This window comes from Littorina saxatilis, linkage group LG16 (genome assembly GCF_037325665.1).
Source record: "Littorina saxatilis isolate snail1 linkage group LG16, US_GU_Lsax_2.0, whole genome shotgun sequence".
Taxonomy (NCBI): Eukaryota; Metazoa; Mollusca; class Gastropoda; order Littorinimorpha; family Littorinidae; genus Littorina; species Littorina saxatilis.
The window spans coordinates 24,290,599-24,306,488 of NC_090260.1; the positions used below are offsets into that span (position 1 = coordinate 24,290,599).

The window sequence follows — 15,890 nt, forward strand, 5'->3', positions numbered from 1 at the left end:
ACCTCTAACCTTTGAGAAACTTCTCTGGTTGGTCGTTGTCAATGACCACAGTGACGCGCATGCGCAAACTGCCTTATCCGTTGTAAACACAGTGTCGATTCCACGTAACTCAATATCAACTATCAACCAGCAATGTCTACTCCGAAATTCGCAAGGATCTTCCCAACGCAAAAGGAAGAATCAGCTTTCAGATGCTCGAACAACGAGGAAGGAAAAACCAGCAGGCGACGAGAACGCGCCTGAAGTTGGCAGAGCAGAGACAGTTGTTTTGGGAGATAGTGGTGACGCGTATGTTTTGAATCGACTCGGAGTCGAACCTCGGCCAGTTTTGGGCGATGTGAACCGTAATCAGCCTCAAATCGAAGGTATTTCTGCTTCGGCGACGAAACTGAGGAGATTTAGTGGTGCAGGCATCGACCCGAATGCTCAACCACCAGCTGAGCTAAATCGCCGTTCGTGGTGTTTTGCCGAGTGCAGTCAGTTGAACTGAGAACTCGCTTCTCTCTGATGTGAAGTGCCCGGAGTGCGAGGCAGGACATGTGACAATTCGAGTTGGTGACTCGATGGGCTTGTCACAAGAACTAGTGCTGTGTTGCGACAGCTGCCAGTATTCACGCACAGAGTATTCGTCGCCAAGAGAAAACAAACTCAACCACAGACAAAATGTTCCCTTTGAAGTGAACAAAGAGATTGTGCTATACTCCAGTGTGGACAAACTGTGCACAGTCTTTGGAATGCCAGCGATGAACAAGAGTTCCTATCATCACATAGACAAACGAGTCAATGCCAGCATTGTGGAAGCTACAGATGCCACACTTAACGAAACAGTGGAGTTTGTGAGGGAAGCCTACAGGGAAACATTTCCTCATGGCAGAGTGAATGCTGTGAATGATGATGGTGAGGAAGACGGTGCTTGGGAAGATGATGATGGCATTCTCTGGGTGGATGTGGCCTTTGATGGTACATGGCACAAGAGAGGATTTTCCTCACACTATTGAGTTGGCGTTGTTGTTGATGTTCTGACTGGGTATGTGCTGGACTTCTGTGTGAAATCCACATACTGTCACACATGTGCGATGAACAAAGAAAAACTAGAGGGGATGACCGCTGCCGAGCAACTACAGTGGAAGCAGCTTCACCAGCCTGACTGCAGCATTAACCATGAGGGATCTGCAAAGTCTATGGAGAGGGACGCAGCCTTGGAGTTTTGGGGAAGGTAAGAATATTGTTCTAATAGCCCATACACTCTTCCCTATATCCTTTATTTTCAAATACAGAATAAGACAACATGAATAAGGTTGCGCTAAAGAGTAAATTTTATTTAAAATTGTATAAAGCATGGTACATTGTGGGTGTTTGTTTTTCTTTACAAAGAAAGATGAAGACCAACAAAACACAACACAGAAGCACATATTTTTGCAACAAAACACTGTCCACAAACCCTTCACAAATACATTTTCTTTTGTTGATAAATTATTAAATGTTCACAATGTCCTAAAGGATCAGCTAGGCTGGGAAATTTTTTATTGAATCTGCAAATTTCAGAGGAAACCTGACAACTTTTCTATTGAAAAGAAAAAGTGTCCCAAACAAGTTGGGATCAAACTCATTGTCAGTGTGTGTGTGTGTGTGTGAGAGAGGGAGAGAGATGTGTGTATGTATACATATATTCTAACAAGTACAAGTTAAATGTTCACCCTCTATGAAAAGATCACTTTATACACACTTAGTACACAAGCCAATGTAAATTGGCACACTTTCCAGTAATAATAATACATGTATACTATTTTCTGCTGGGAGAGGCCTCCTGATACTCTTCACTAAAGTAATATCCAAAATCATTTTCATTCGTGGGTCTGCGTCTGTATCTCACCAGGACCTTGTTGGCCCATGAACCCCAGTCTTTTTTCATATTTTTTTTCAAGACAGTAGTTATCCAGCCAGTACTTAACACTAAGTTTTTTTTAAATTTTTCTATGCTGCAGGTCTGTTGAGCGTCACAACCTCAAGTACAGAACTATGCTGTCGGACGGAGATTCCACAGCGTTCAATGCTCTGGCTGCAGCTCAGCCCTACGGTCCCACACGTCCCATCACCAAGCTGGAATGTACCAACCACCTCCCCAAGAGAATGGGCACAGCTCTCCGCAAGGCATCAAAGGATGGAAGGCTTAGTGGACGAGGGGAGGGGCGACTAACCAAGGAAAAGTGTCAACGCTTGCAAAACTACTTCCGTAGCGCGATCCTCAACAACCTTGAAGATCAGCGAGCCATGGAGCAGGCGATCTGGGCCACTTTCTTCCATGTGACTTCAACTGACGAGGACCCTCACCACGACAGATGTCCAGGCGGGCCAGCCTCATGGTGCTTTTTTCAAAGAGCCAGGGCAGAAGGGCAACCACCACCTCCACACGCAGGGCACAACGGCACTGCCTTGTCCAGGGAAGTATCACATGCTGTTCTGCCCATCTACAGGAGAATGACAAATCCCATTCTTCTCAAGCGCGTGGCCCATGGCAAGACTCAGAACAGTAATGAGTCTCTCCACAATGTCATGTGGGGACACTGCCCCAAAGAAGTCTTTGTTGGGAAAGACCGGGTGGAAGCAGCCACCGCTGAGGCTGTCGCAAAGTTCAACAGAGGCAACTTTGCACTGGCACAGGTCATGGACCACATGAGCTTGCCAATTACTGAGCTTACTCATTCTGCTTTGGCCAAAAAAGACAAGGTGAGGGTCCAGAAGGCGGAGAGAGCAACAGATGTGGCCGCTGTAGCAGCTCGTAGGGCAAGATGTGCTGGTCGTCAACGTCAGCTGGAGCAGCGAGAAGACCAGGAGGGGGAGGTGTACGGTGCTGGACTGATGGGGGATGGAGGGGAATAAGTACCAACATCATTTGAAGAAGACTCGGAACAATACATGAACACACCCAGACTCTTTTTTCAGCAATGTGTCTTCATAATGTGTAAAGAAACACTTTACAAACTTTCAAATGCAATTTTCTCTGAATATGGGTTTTCAAGGACGGTATCAACGCGGGAAATGATATTTCGTCAGAACTACTTGTGGTAGAGTTATAATTTTTTTTTTTACAGGAGTAAGATTTGATTTTGCCAGACTCTTACAGAGCGGTTTTTGTAAAACCCATCAACAAAATTTTTTAGAGAATATTATATAAGCCTGATTGGGTATTTTGGGGGCAAAAATTTATATCTCTCAATTTATGCTGCTGAATTCGAACTGGGGTAATTTGGTCAAAATGGCTCTGTATAAGTCTAAAACTGATATCTGGGAGTAATTTTCACTGCATTTGAAGCCTGTAGCTTCAAAAATGTCTTTTGAATTTCATGGGGCGTGGTGTGTAATTTTCGTATTTTTTTGAAGAAATTGGTATTTTTTTGTGAAAATATTACTTGCTTGGTCAAAAAATGGGCATGCAGGTGCTTTTTTATGCTTTCTTTCTATAAAGTACCCCTAAACTTCAAAGAAAACTTACAAATGTTCAGATTTCATTTTTCGTGCCACCTCTCCCCTTAAGATGCGTTAGAATATGTTTGTTAGTGTGTTTTTCAAGTGGTTTTGATAAAACAGACAATATTGAAATTGGTCTATAGTTTGATGGGTCTTTTTTGTCACCTGATTTAAACAGAGGAATGACTTTAGCCTGTTTCAGGGCGACTGGGAAATAATGTTTGTCTAAACAAAGATTATAAAGGTAAGTGAGTGTTTCAGAAATTACAGGGGCTGACAATTTAAGAATCCTACCATCGAGGCCGTCGATTCCCCGGGAGCCTGTTTGCTTAAGGTGTGTAAGTGCGTAAAAAACTTCAGGTACTGTAAGTAGAGGAATATTTGCTTGACTTGAAACTTGTTTCGACTCACAATATTCTTCCAACACTTTCAAATTGTTCAAATTGGATTTGTCATTTGTAATAACTTTTTCAGCTATTTTAGAAAAATGCGTGTTTAAATCATCAGGGGATATGTCCTTAACACAACTTGAATGACTGGCAATCGTTTTATTTGTAAGGTTTTTTTTTTATTTTTTTTTTTGCCTCAGTTGCATGCAGTCCGCTTCAAGCTGAAAAATAAATGAAAAGAATGAAACCCTAATTTTTTTTTTCTTTTCTTTTTTTTTTTTTTCTCTTCCTTTTCTCTTCTTTCTTTCTTTCTCTCTACAGCAGAGCGTCCTTCTTCATTGGCGTTTTATATATTTATCAATTGTATGTGGTTTTCTACAATGGACAAAATCTTGCATCTTTAATGTTGGTTATTGTCTTACATATGTCTGTGTTTGGGTTGGCTTAGGTGTTGTTTGTGGCGGTGTCATGATGGAGTTAACATAGTAACAATCACAATAAGTAAGAGAAAAAGCAAATTGTAAGCGTGCTAAAGTTTTCTTAGTAACAGTTCTCTTTTCATACAAGTGGTGTTTAGTGTAACAATGTAAGTTCCGCCTTTACCCCGGTACCGTTCTCCTTTTAGCGAAACGAAAGAAAGAGGGGGCGGTGAGGGAAGCCAGAAAAGAAGTATATATGATACACTATTCTACGTTTCGTATTTGTTTCTCTTTGTCAAACATTATTATAATATCAGTGGGAGTTCCGTATCTATATTTGCTTATGCACATCTTTCCTATCAAAATCAAGTGATTTATACATTTGCATTTTATTGAGTCAGCACCATTAATATAACCACACAAAATATGTTCTACTCCAAAGACTATTCTTATTTTATATTTCTCATAAATAATTTGTTCAACGTATCTCCATAGCACTTTTATTTTCTTACAATTAACAAAAAATGTTCAACGTAATCTATTTCGGTTGGACAGAAGGGGCATCTCACACTATCTCGTATTCCAATTTTATACAGAAGAACATTTGTTGGATAAATCGTGTGTAATAATAGACTGATTAAGTGTACAGTGCCAGTGGTAGTGCTAGTGGTTATCGGTACTTTTTTATGTGTTGACGTCAGCGATGTGTGCGCAGTTCAAAGGTTAGAGGTCAAAGTTTACGGATGCTTCCTTCGATCCGCTAACGAGCTGTGGTTGAATCGACGAAAATAACGAGCCCCAAAAGGTATGTAAAAACTGAGCGAACGCTTGTTTATTTACAGGATTATTTATAACTAGTATGTTCCTAAACCACTTAATGGTACAAATGTCAGTTTAATGTGTGATATAATCCTGGTTTGATGCTGTAATTTAAGCGTTGAACAGAGCAAGCTTTTTCACATTTCAAACACACAAAAAATGGCCGCTTTTGAGTTGTGTTCAGTTTTTCGATTCACCCTTTTCGATTTCGATTTCGCTTACTGTCTGGAAGATGAGTTATGCAGTGAAAAGTTGCAATTGTTCCAATCCTCTCGCTGTTTATGTTTTGTTTTAAGATCGATCTTCATGGATGCCAGGGACCAACTTGAGCTTGCGGCGTGGGACGAGGATGACGCAGAAGATGATTTTGTTGTCTTCGCACTTCTTGATCAGGTTAGCAAACAAGTCAAAGCTTAGGTCTAGCTTCTAAAGGCATTAAAGGTTCCGCTAAAATATAATTGTCAGGAACAGGCGTATATTTTGGTTATGGCCGGTGAGGTTACTTTGGATTGGTTATGGTTAGGTTTTAAATGTTGTTCATGTAAAAAATTAAATGTTTTTTTGGTTAGATTTCATTTTCATAGTAGTGATCTTGTCTGAATCAACAGTGATACTGATAGTGATATTGGGTAGATCTAACACTTACACCTAGATTTGGTTTCCGTGTGACTTTGTTACTTACATTTAATGGTTTATAAACATAGAGTTTTAACTATTTACTGTTCAAGAATCAAAATCAAATGGAAACTGATGACCAAATCTGCAGTCAGAGTTTTAGTTTCATCAAAGCATGACTATTATTATTAAGTCCACTCTCTGTCACAGAGTCTGTGTCACTGTCAGTTTGTGTTCTTGTGTCATTTTAATTTGATAGCAATACATGTACTTTCAAGAAGGATGTTACACTTACTGGTTCTATCAGACTTTTAAGCACAAGGCACCTTGGTTCTAGTTGTATTATTTCTAGGATCAAATTACTTCAGTACAAGGAAACTTCTGTGTTCTAAAACATACACAGTATTTATATCAGAATACTGTCAACTGGTGCTTTTTGAGATGCACAGTTGAAACTATTTATCCAACATGCTTCAAGTTCAACCTGTAAGGGTCATTTGTTATGCAGGGGCGAGTAAACAATCCGCTTGGCTAGTAAGAACAGGCTCGCAACTCACCTGGCTGGCCAATTAAAATTCTGGTCAAATGCAACCAAAAGGGTTTTAACGCTACTGCAGATCAATTGTGGGAACTGGTATGTATCGGGGCGGCGAAATGTCTGCCAGGTTAGTGACTTTCTTGAAGTTACTCGCCCAGCTGGCGAGTTAAAATGTTGGAGTTTAACTTTCCCTCTGTTACCCAGTATTGATTTGAGTAGCTTCAGCAGAATTTTCAGGCTAATTAATTGAATAAAGTGTACAAGTGATCCATGATTTCACTAAGTTTAACCTACATTTCAACAGCCAGAAAGAAGGGCCTATGAGGGTCAGTTCGCCCTTGATCACTTCACAGCCATCGAATGTGAGGACTTATTTCGCTTCAGCGCGGAAGAGATTCGGAGACTGTGCGCCCTTCTGGGAATGCAGAGGACTATGCAGGCGCCTAATGGAATGAACAATCAAGGAACCAAGGCCAGTGGTGAGGATTTATTTTTTACCCTGGTTGCTGTGAAGTTGAGTTGTATTTCAGTCAGAATGATAGTTTAATGATCCTCCTCCATGATTTGATTCGCAAAGTCGTGAAGTTTGCATTTACTGTGAATATTCAGTGAGTTGTTTTTACTATTTCAGGTTTCGTAAAAGATTAAAGCGGAGCGTTGAGTTGGGGCATAATTTATTTTGGGATTGCTTAAAATCTAAAATTTGAACTATGTATTTTGAACTTGAATCACAAAATGTACCTGACTAACTTTAGCCCCTTTGGTCGACACAGTACTCTATTTAGACAATAGAGAAATAATAGTGAATTGGTTGTGCCACTTACTGACTTAGTCTGTGGAGTTGAGTGAAATTATTTTTGAAATATGGTAACAGAATAAATAAAGATGCGTCGATACTGATAATTTATTCATATTAGTTTAACAAAATAAATGAATTTTTTTTTTACAAGTTGACGAAGTGGCCGCCATTGTTACATGAATCCAAGTTCAAGGGAAGTTACTTTTGATGTGCAAAGGACTTATTTGTTTTAACTTTTTTTATGATAATTGTTTTTATTGATTTTGTCTTCGTGGTGTCCCCCCCCCCCCCCCCCCCCTTCAAAATAAAAATCTTTTTATTTTGTTCTTGTCGGGTAACTGTTTTTGTGTGTGCAGTATAGCCAGTAACTGTGTCAAACCTGATAAATAGAAAATCAAACTGATGATAAGCATGTCGGGCTGGGTATTTTAAGGCGCGTGAGAAAACTTTTGCAGTGTTATTATTTTTGAACTTGAAGACTGTATGAGAATATGCCTCTCCACACACATTCGCATACACACTCACCAGGCTCATTTGAATTTATGATTTTTTTCAGGATTGGAGGTGCTCTGCATCTGTCTGCGGAGGTTGGCTTACCCATGCCGGTTTGCTGACCTTTCGCAGATGTTTCATCGTCCCAAGCCGGAGTTGTGTGTGCTGTTCAAGGTAGGTATCGACTTCATCTATGATCAGTTTTCTGACAAACTAACAAACCTCAATCAGCCATGGCTGACAGTGCCCCAACTGGAACGGTACTGTGCAGCTATACATGCCAAGGGGGCTCCTCTGGAGTTTTGTTGGGGGATGGTTGATGGCACAATACGATCAATGTGTCGCCCCGGCCATTTGCAACAAGAAGTGTACAATGGCCATAAGAGGGTGCACTCTCTAAAGTTTCAGTGTGTCGTGACACCAAATGGCCTTGTGGCAAATGTTTTTGGGCCCTTGGTTGGTCGACGACATGACGCAGCTTTGCTGAATGGTAGTGGCATTCTTGAACACATGCAGCAGCACATGGTCACTCCAGCAGGAGATGAAATGTACCTGTATGGGGACGGCCGAGCCTACCCCTTGACCCCTAACTTGATGAGGCCGTACCGTGGACAGATCACAGAAGAGCAACAGGCCTTCAACACAGAAATGAGCAGGGTGAGAAACTCTGTTGAATGGGAATTTTCAAAAATTGTTAGGCTGTGGGCATTTTTGGATTTCAAAAAAAATTTGAAGCTGTTCTTGTCCCCTGTAGGGAAACTCTACCTGGTTGGAGTTTTGTTGTCCAACTGTCATACTTGCCTACATGGCAGTGAGACATCACAGTTCTTTGGACTGAATCCACCAACACTGGAGGAGTATCTCTACTAATTGTCTGTGTAGCTCTCAAGTAGAAGAAATGCTCATTGCATTGATCTTGTGTCACATGATAATAATAATAATAATAAAGTGTATTTATATTGCGCCTATCCCTTACAAAAAACAAAAATATTTGGCTCTAAGCGCATTACAACATGTGAAGGACTTGGTACAATCAAGTCTGACAAGTACAACAGCACAATATACAGTCGGTCTCTTAGGTAAAAGCAGCTTCGACAGTTAAACACTTCTACTAAAAGATCCTCTAACAATTTACAAACATAGTTAAAGAACATCGAGTTAATAGGAATTAAAAAAAAAGGTTCTTATAATAAAACTATCTAGCGAACGACGAAGAAGAAGAAGAATAAAACTATCAATGTCAATGTATAACAAGTCATTCAACGTAAATGGCCAAAGAACAACAATAAAACAATGGTGATAAAACAGTTATACTCAATGGCTAATAACGAGGCAGAGTTAAATAGTATCGACACAAGATTAAAACAAAACATATTTCTGGAGACGAATTAACAACAATAAAGCAATGGTGATAAAACAGTTTTACTCAATGGCTAATAGCGAGGCAGAATTAAATAGTATCGACACAAGATTTAAACTAAACATATTCCTGGAGACGCATTTAATAATTATACATGTATCAAATAATCAATGTACAAAATACAGCCCTCGCAAGCAACCCGCCCCCAGCCGGCCCACAGCGCGCTACGATGGTGTTTGGCATCCAAATGGCCAAGCATCTAAACAAATTGACCCTGTAGAAGGCTTTAAATTATTAACATAATTTCACTGCTTAGAGATGGCCAAATCTACTGCCCGGTCGCCTGGTGGGAGTTCAAAATATGGTGGATAACCCGGTTTGCAACTACAAGTATCTGGTCAAATGCAATTGGCGGGGACGTAGCTAAGTTGGTAGCGTGCTGGCTTTGTAGCCAGTTGGTCGCTATCAGCGTGGGTTCGATCCCCACGTTCGGTAAGAGATTTATTTCTCGGATTCAACTTTGTGCAGACTCTCTTTGGTGTCCGAACACCCCCGAAAAAGATCCCAAGTTCACAGCAAAAGTCTCAGGGCTTGGAAAACACGAAGACACGCTTGCATGATCTTTCATCTCTGATTATCATGATCGTATTTCAATACTTTGACAAGACAAACCCAATGCTGGTGTGTCGAAGAAGACAGCCACAGCGGGCTTGTTCGAATCAAAGTATCACACCATATTTTCAGCGTATTACCAACACCTGTCCCAATATAGACCAGTTGGTCTAAGAGGACGTTAAACCCTAATAGTCGGTCAAATGCAAAAGCAACTTTTTCAGTGGTACTTTATTGAGTTAAATTTGGTTAAACCAAATAGATGCTGCACATTCAGACATTTCTGTCGTCTGTAAAATTGACACAAAAAAAGAAGCACCCAACTGGGGCGCGCTTTAAACGTTTCATACTGGCTGCGGCCTGTTTCTTATTTCGCTACTGATTCCAAACAAGCATATGTCTATTATCAAGTGAACCTGCGTAAAAAATAAAGCCAGGTAAGAACCCAGCTGACCTCCATTTATTGATCATTTGTAAAATTGTATGCTCTTGTCACTTGTGTATAAATACATATCTGATGGTCACTCATACTGACACTGAACATAATTTGTTTGTGTGGTATATACCGGCTTTTGACATATCAAGTAGGACAGTGACTTTCTTGAAGTAACTGCTAGTGCTACTTTGCTTCATCAGCCTGTACAGCTGTACTTGCTTTCGCAAATTACTTTAGTACATGCTATTCTTCATTATGCATTAGTAGGTGTGCACATGGATCTCTGACATTGGTACTGCTGTGTTGTAATTTGTATTTGTAGTTTGCAGGCAGAGGGTCTTCTTGTCTGCTCATACCTCGGTACCAAGCGGCCACTAAACAACCATCATCACCAGCCAGGCAATCACATGGGACTCTCCACTCTTCACTGAAAATCTTGTTCTTCTACCATAACTTTTTCAAAGACACTGAACTGTCAAATATTTGGGCTGTGTGGATTTGCCTCAGGACCCGTCCTTACAAAAGATCCAATCTTCTTCTTCTACATTCATGGGCTGAAACTCCCACGTACACTCACATATTTTGCTTGAGTGTATTTTTAACGTGTATAACTATTTTTACCTGCCATTTAGGCAGTTCTAGTGCCATTACATTCCTGAATAACCACATATTAATAACTGGATCTGTCCATGAATTGAAATGAGTTTGTGTACTATTTGCTGTATGATTATTTGACTTTGGAAGTGAAACAAATGGAAAATCAAATTATAGTCATATGAAGTTAGAATTGGTTATCTACATAATGTGCGTATAAGGTGTTATAAATAATTTATAATTAATATTACTTGAAGTTAAAGGGATTATTTTGAGTAACAGAACATACATTTGAGATTTGTTGAAATATTGCCCTTTGCATGGCAAAGCTTGAAGAAATAGTAATTAAATTCAACGTTTGAAATTGTATTACAGAGTGAGAGTTCAGTCCAAAGTGTGTATATACATGTCTATGTGATTGTACAATTATAATGCTTGTTTTTATGTTGAAACAACTCACTCTAGATCTGATTTAATTGTTGTCAGTAAATTCTCTCTCTAACTTAGCTTTAGTGCAAGTCAATTTATTGGAATAATTATGATTAATGATAAATGTACAGAAACTAAATTTATTGCAGACATAACACTAAAACTGATGCATGCATCTCAGATTTGGAAATCAGAGAATGTTATGGTAAAAGGGAGGCAATCAATCAAGAAAGAAGAATAACAGACTACTCAGACTTGGCTTAAGTGTATAAAGTGAGATGTATTTCTGATCCTGGTCATTGCTAGGTGTTTGCCATGGAGTCTGGCTTATAAAAATTCAGGAAGAGAATAATGTTTGGATAAGTGAAGGAAAAGTAATCAAAGATCACCATATCAAGTCGGGCTTTGCTTGCGGTCGCTCTGGTACTGAGGTCAAGCAGTGCGGCCGGCTAACAGGTAGTTTAGGGTCGCTTGTTGTCTTGTCACCATTGGCATAAAAAAGAAGAATGGGTTTTCCGTGTGACCTTGTGCTTAATTAAAATATATGAAACTGTAGATGTTGCGGAACTTTAGACTTCATACATGCCTAATATTACCGAATGTAGGAGGATAATGCCAACCTTGTTTTCCTTGCGTTTTTTGAATAATTCATCTCTAATCACACAAACTCACACACAAAATTTGAACAAGATTTGAAAACAAAAGTGAACTTAGCAATCGACATTTTTACTGAATCAAAATATAACACACAACAGAGTAACAAAAAAACAAAAACAAAATACAGTTGGGAGTACAACTATGTCCAACCATTAATTCTATGTTTCATTTATGCTTGTTTGTTGTGGGAACTCTGCTGCAACTATCTTTAGTTTTGGCCTGGATATGCAGAGACTATGTCAATGAGAGACTTGCCTTCACCACTGCCGGAAGGCTGGGCCTTTTGCAGATTGCCCAGGGCTGCTTCCCGTATTATCTTGGCCTATATACGGTAAAGTACCTTGTAAGCGCCCAGTATCGAGTAAGCGCCCACCCCCCACTTTTAGTCCAAAACCGTGCATAGGGTATAGTACCTTGTACTGAAGCGCCCACCCCCCACTTTACACCATTGAAATCAGGCGAAATAAAAATTCCGCACTTGATCTGCTAGTTTTGTGAATGATTTCCCTTTCTTGCAAACCCACGTGTGTCTGCACGCCTTGGATCTAAACGCCTGCAAGTCCATGATTACAAGATGCCGCGAATCAAATCGTACACCTCTTGACTATTTGGATAATAACGCCAATGGAAACACACACACACACACAGACACTACTCCCCCTCCTCTCGCTCTCTCTCTCTCTCTCTCTCTCTCTCTCTCTCTCTCTCTCTCTCTCTCTCTCTCTCTCTCTCTCTCTCTCTCTCTCTCTCTCTCTCTCTCTCTCTCTCTCTCTCTCTCTGCCGAAAACAGTCTTTGGCCAAGTAAAATAGACTGCTGCCCATATCCAGAAGACGTACCCCTTGTTCAAGGGAAACGGAGACACAGCCTGCGGCCGACAGCGGCACCTCTGCAGACAAGAAAAGGATGCGACGACATTTGTCTCCCCAAGCTCTTCTAATGACAATACGAACAAGAAAAACAATTGACGCTGGATAATGAAAGAAGATATGATTACGAAGTGATAAAAGATCACATTTCTCAATGAAAATTGCTCGTGCATAGGGTGTAGTACCTAGACGGTAAGCGCCCACCCCCTACTTTGGGTCGGAATTGGTGCACAGGGGGGGGGGGGGGGGGGGGTGGGCGCTTACAAGGTACTTTACGGTATATATAAGAAACATTACGATGTATCAATACAAACAACATTGCACTTACCGGTTCTGTGGTTGTTGGTTTTCTTTGTGTCGTCTCTGCTGCGTCGTCTGCTACGGGTAAGACTTTTCTTCTTTTTCCAAATGAAGAGTCAAGACATGGGACGGTACTCTTTAGAATTATGCATCAGTTGTCTTCCCTACAATTACGTTAACGAAAGTGAAACTAAACGCACTCGCCGAGACGTCGTTGTCGGTTTCGTTACCGTAAGCGGAACGCGTAATGATACATAGATTTTCCTTAAGTTAACCACTACGACTACCACTGGCACTGTACACTTAATCTCCCTATTTTCCAGTGCAGCTCTCTTAATCTGGATTCTTGGGTTACATTTTTGGCCAGGTTCCAATGTGACTGGTCGACATTAATGCCAAACATATCACGCCAGAAGTTGATAGATCTCGGGGTAGTGTACTTTTCTTCAACAATATATTCACGGAATTGCCTGGCACTTTTAATACTCGTTTTATTGAAAAGAAGATTGTTTTGTCTATTCAATACAGGTTGGTTAGGATCATAATTGCTTTTCTTAATATATTCAGATACTGCTGATCGAACTACAATATATTCCAAGTAGAGGCCAGGTGAAGCGTAAACACTTGCTTGGATAGCGGGATAGGACTTGATACCGTGATTACCTAACATGTCTCCTACATACGTAATGCCTGACCGGGCCCAGTTCTCATAATACAGAACGTTATTTTGATAAATTATACTTGGATTGTTCCATAAGCAGTTGTCTTGCACGCAATCGTTCTGAGAAATTGTATTATGTTCTAACCATGTTCGAGCAACAGCTGTCCAAAATATCGATTTTATTCTTCCAATTCCCTTAAACTTAGACGGTCGAATAGCTGTAGTAAAGCAGGCAAAGCCACAACCGAACCCTTCAAAATATTTGTTTGGGATCCATGTCCATTTGCATGAAAGGTTGCCAGATGAGAGTTTGCTTAACCATTGACATAAGAAGGAGTTTTGCATTGTTTTGACGTCTATCATATCAATACCACCCTTTTCGGTACTGCTATTTAAAGCAACTCTTTTTACTTTTTCAAATGCTTTTTTATAACAGTCTTTTTTCCTCCACAGAAAACGATATAATATTGTGTTTATTTCCTGCAGCACTTTGTCAGGGATACAAATAGATTGCATTAAATAAACTAACTGCGAGAGCAGAAAAGTTTTGATAATGCAAATTTTTCCAGGAATGCCCAGGTTCCTTTTTTCCCAGGTGAAGATGCTTTGCTTAATTTTATCAATTTTACTTGACCAGTTTAGTTCAATTTCGGATGCGCTTTTCTCGCTGTTAAAGTTTACTCCTAATATTTTAATCTGCCGAACACATTTTACCTCAAAATTAAAATTGATATTTTTACTTGATCCAATTCCCATTGCTTCAGACTTTAGCTTATTCAAGCACAAGCCTGACACCTCCGAAAATACGTCTATAATCTGTAGAACCATTGTAACGTCATCCGCGTCTCTCAAAAACAAAGTGATATCATCGGCGTATAATAGAATTTTTAAAATATTTCTACAAGTTACATTAAGGCCTTTTACTTCGTTGCTCTGCCTAAATCGTATAGCCAGAAATTCCAGACCAATAATAAATGCCATCGGTGAGAACGGACATCCTTGTCTAATGCCACATTTTACATCAAAGTTTTCCGACAGCCACCCATTGTACACAATACAACTTCTGGTTTCATTAAACAACACATTTACCCATTGTATAAAATCTTTTCCAAAGCCAAATTTACGAAATGCACAAATCATATATTTTTTGGATATACTGTCGAATGCCTTTTGAAAATCCAAGGCTAATAAAATCCCAGGTTTCCTATTAATTCTGCAATATTCAATCACATCGTCTATAGTTCTTATAGTGGATGAGACATGCCTTCCTTTCATATAACCGATCTGGTCCTCATTGACCACTTTATTTATTACTTTGCTCAGTCGATTTGCAAGAGACTTGGCTAAAATTTTGTAATCAGTGTTTGTCAGTGAGATGGGTCGCCAGTTTGTAAGTTTGTTTTTTGGCAGATCTTTTCCTTTATGCAATAAGGTTAATACTGCTGCCCTTTGGGTGTAGGACAAAGAACCATGATCAAAAGAGTAATTAAAGGATTGCACAATTACATCCTTCAGTTTACACCAAAATATTTTAACAAATTCAGTAGTCAGACCGTCCAGACCGGGCGAAGACCCGTTTTTCATCATTCTAAGAGCATTGGAGGCTTCTTCAATGGTAATTATACCTTCACATTGTTGCATTTCGTCTTCACTTAATAATTTTGGAAGTTCGCACTCGCCAAGGAAGTTGTCAACACTGTTAGATACAACCGAATCAGGTATGTTTATTTCACGGCTATAGAGGTTTGCATAGTATTCTTTTTGTGTTTTTAAAATTTCAAATTGGTCATGTATCTTGTCTCCATTCTCCAATTCAATATTCGGAAATAGTTTTGCATTTGCCCGTACTTTTTCTAGATTGAGGAAAAACTTGGTGTTCTTTTCCCCCTCCTCAATCCATTTAATTCGAGATCTCGTTTGTGCGCTCTTCAATCGCTCTTGTTCATAAATTTCAAGGTGAATTTTAAGTTCTTCGCGTTTTCTTAGTAAAGTGACGTTATCAGGTTCCCTAGCAAGATCGGATTCACAAGATTCAAGTTTGTTGTACGTGTCAATCTGCTTATTTTTATTGAAAACTGCACGTTGCTTACTGAATCGGATCGTTTCCTCGTTTATTTTTATTTTTAATAATTCCCATTTTTGTTCAGGGTTCTCCTGCTTATTTTCATCAAGGTAAGTGTCAATTACACTATTAATTTTGTGCACATATTGCTTATCTTTCAAGAGTAGATTATTACATTTGTAATAACCCGGTCCTTTCTTGCCGTTAGAGAGTTTTAGTGTAATACGTACACCTCTGTGGTCGGATGTTGGGACAGACATTAAATTAGTCTCGATCACTGTGTCCATTCCCTCTTCCGTTGTAAAAATATAGTCCAACCGTCTGGCTATAAACTTGTTGATATTTATTTTGGACCATGTATATTCCCTAGTCT

The 15,890-nt window shown here is 39.7% G+C and overlaps 2 protein-coding genes across 5 annotated transcripts in view; one reads left to right on the forward strand and one right to left on the reverse strand.

Moving 5' to 3' along the window:
• Positions 1–15,890, reverse strand: part of LOC138949936 (uncharacterized) — a 251,406-nt gene that overhangs the window by 222,259 nt on the left and 13,257 nt on the right. The gene's annotated exons all lie outside the window — the stretch shown is intronic.
• LOC138950632 (uncharacterized) lies at positions 4,884–11,864 on the forward strand. 4 transcript variants are annotated; one of them, XR_011450756.1, is made up of 5 exons: positions 4,900–5,081; positions 5,392–5,488; positions 6,553–6,727; positions 7,604–7,713; positions 10,270–11,864. XR_011450756.1 is itself a non-coding variant. In XM_070322339.1 (4 exons), exons 2-4 carry the CDS (start codon positions 5,406–5,408, stop codon positions 8,407–8,409), a joined length of 984 nt encoding a protein of 327 aa, XP_070178440.1. In that variant the 5' UTR covers positions 4,884–5,081; positions 5,392–5,405; the 3' UTR covers positions 8,410–8,420. The 4 variants fall into 4 exon arrangements, 3 of the variants coding, with proteins under 3 accessions (XP_070178440.1, XP_070178439.1, XP_070178441.1); XM_070322339.1 differs by lacking the exon at positions 10,270–11,864 and having other exon boundaries at positions 4,884–5,081; positions 6,633–6,727; positions 7,604–8,420; XM_070322338.1 differs by lacking the exon at positions 10,270–11,864 and having other exon boundaries at positions 4,891–5,081; positions 7,604–8,420.

Excerpts from the sequence above, each read along its gene's own strand:
- LOC138950632 (XM_070322338.1), top strand. The coding sequence starts at position 5,402 with ATGGATGCCAGGGACCAACTTGAGCTTGCGGCGTGGGACGAGGATGAC. Across the intron at positions 5,489-6,552 it reads TCTTCGCACTTCTTGATCAG|CCAGAAAGAAGGGCCTATGA; the intron begins GTTAGCAAACAA and ends ACATTTCAACAG. Across the intron at positions 6,728-7,603 it reads TCAAGGAACCAAGGCCAGTG|GATTGGAGGTGCTCTGCATC; the intron begins GTGAGGATTTAT and ends GATTTTTTTCAG.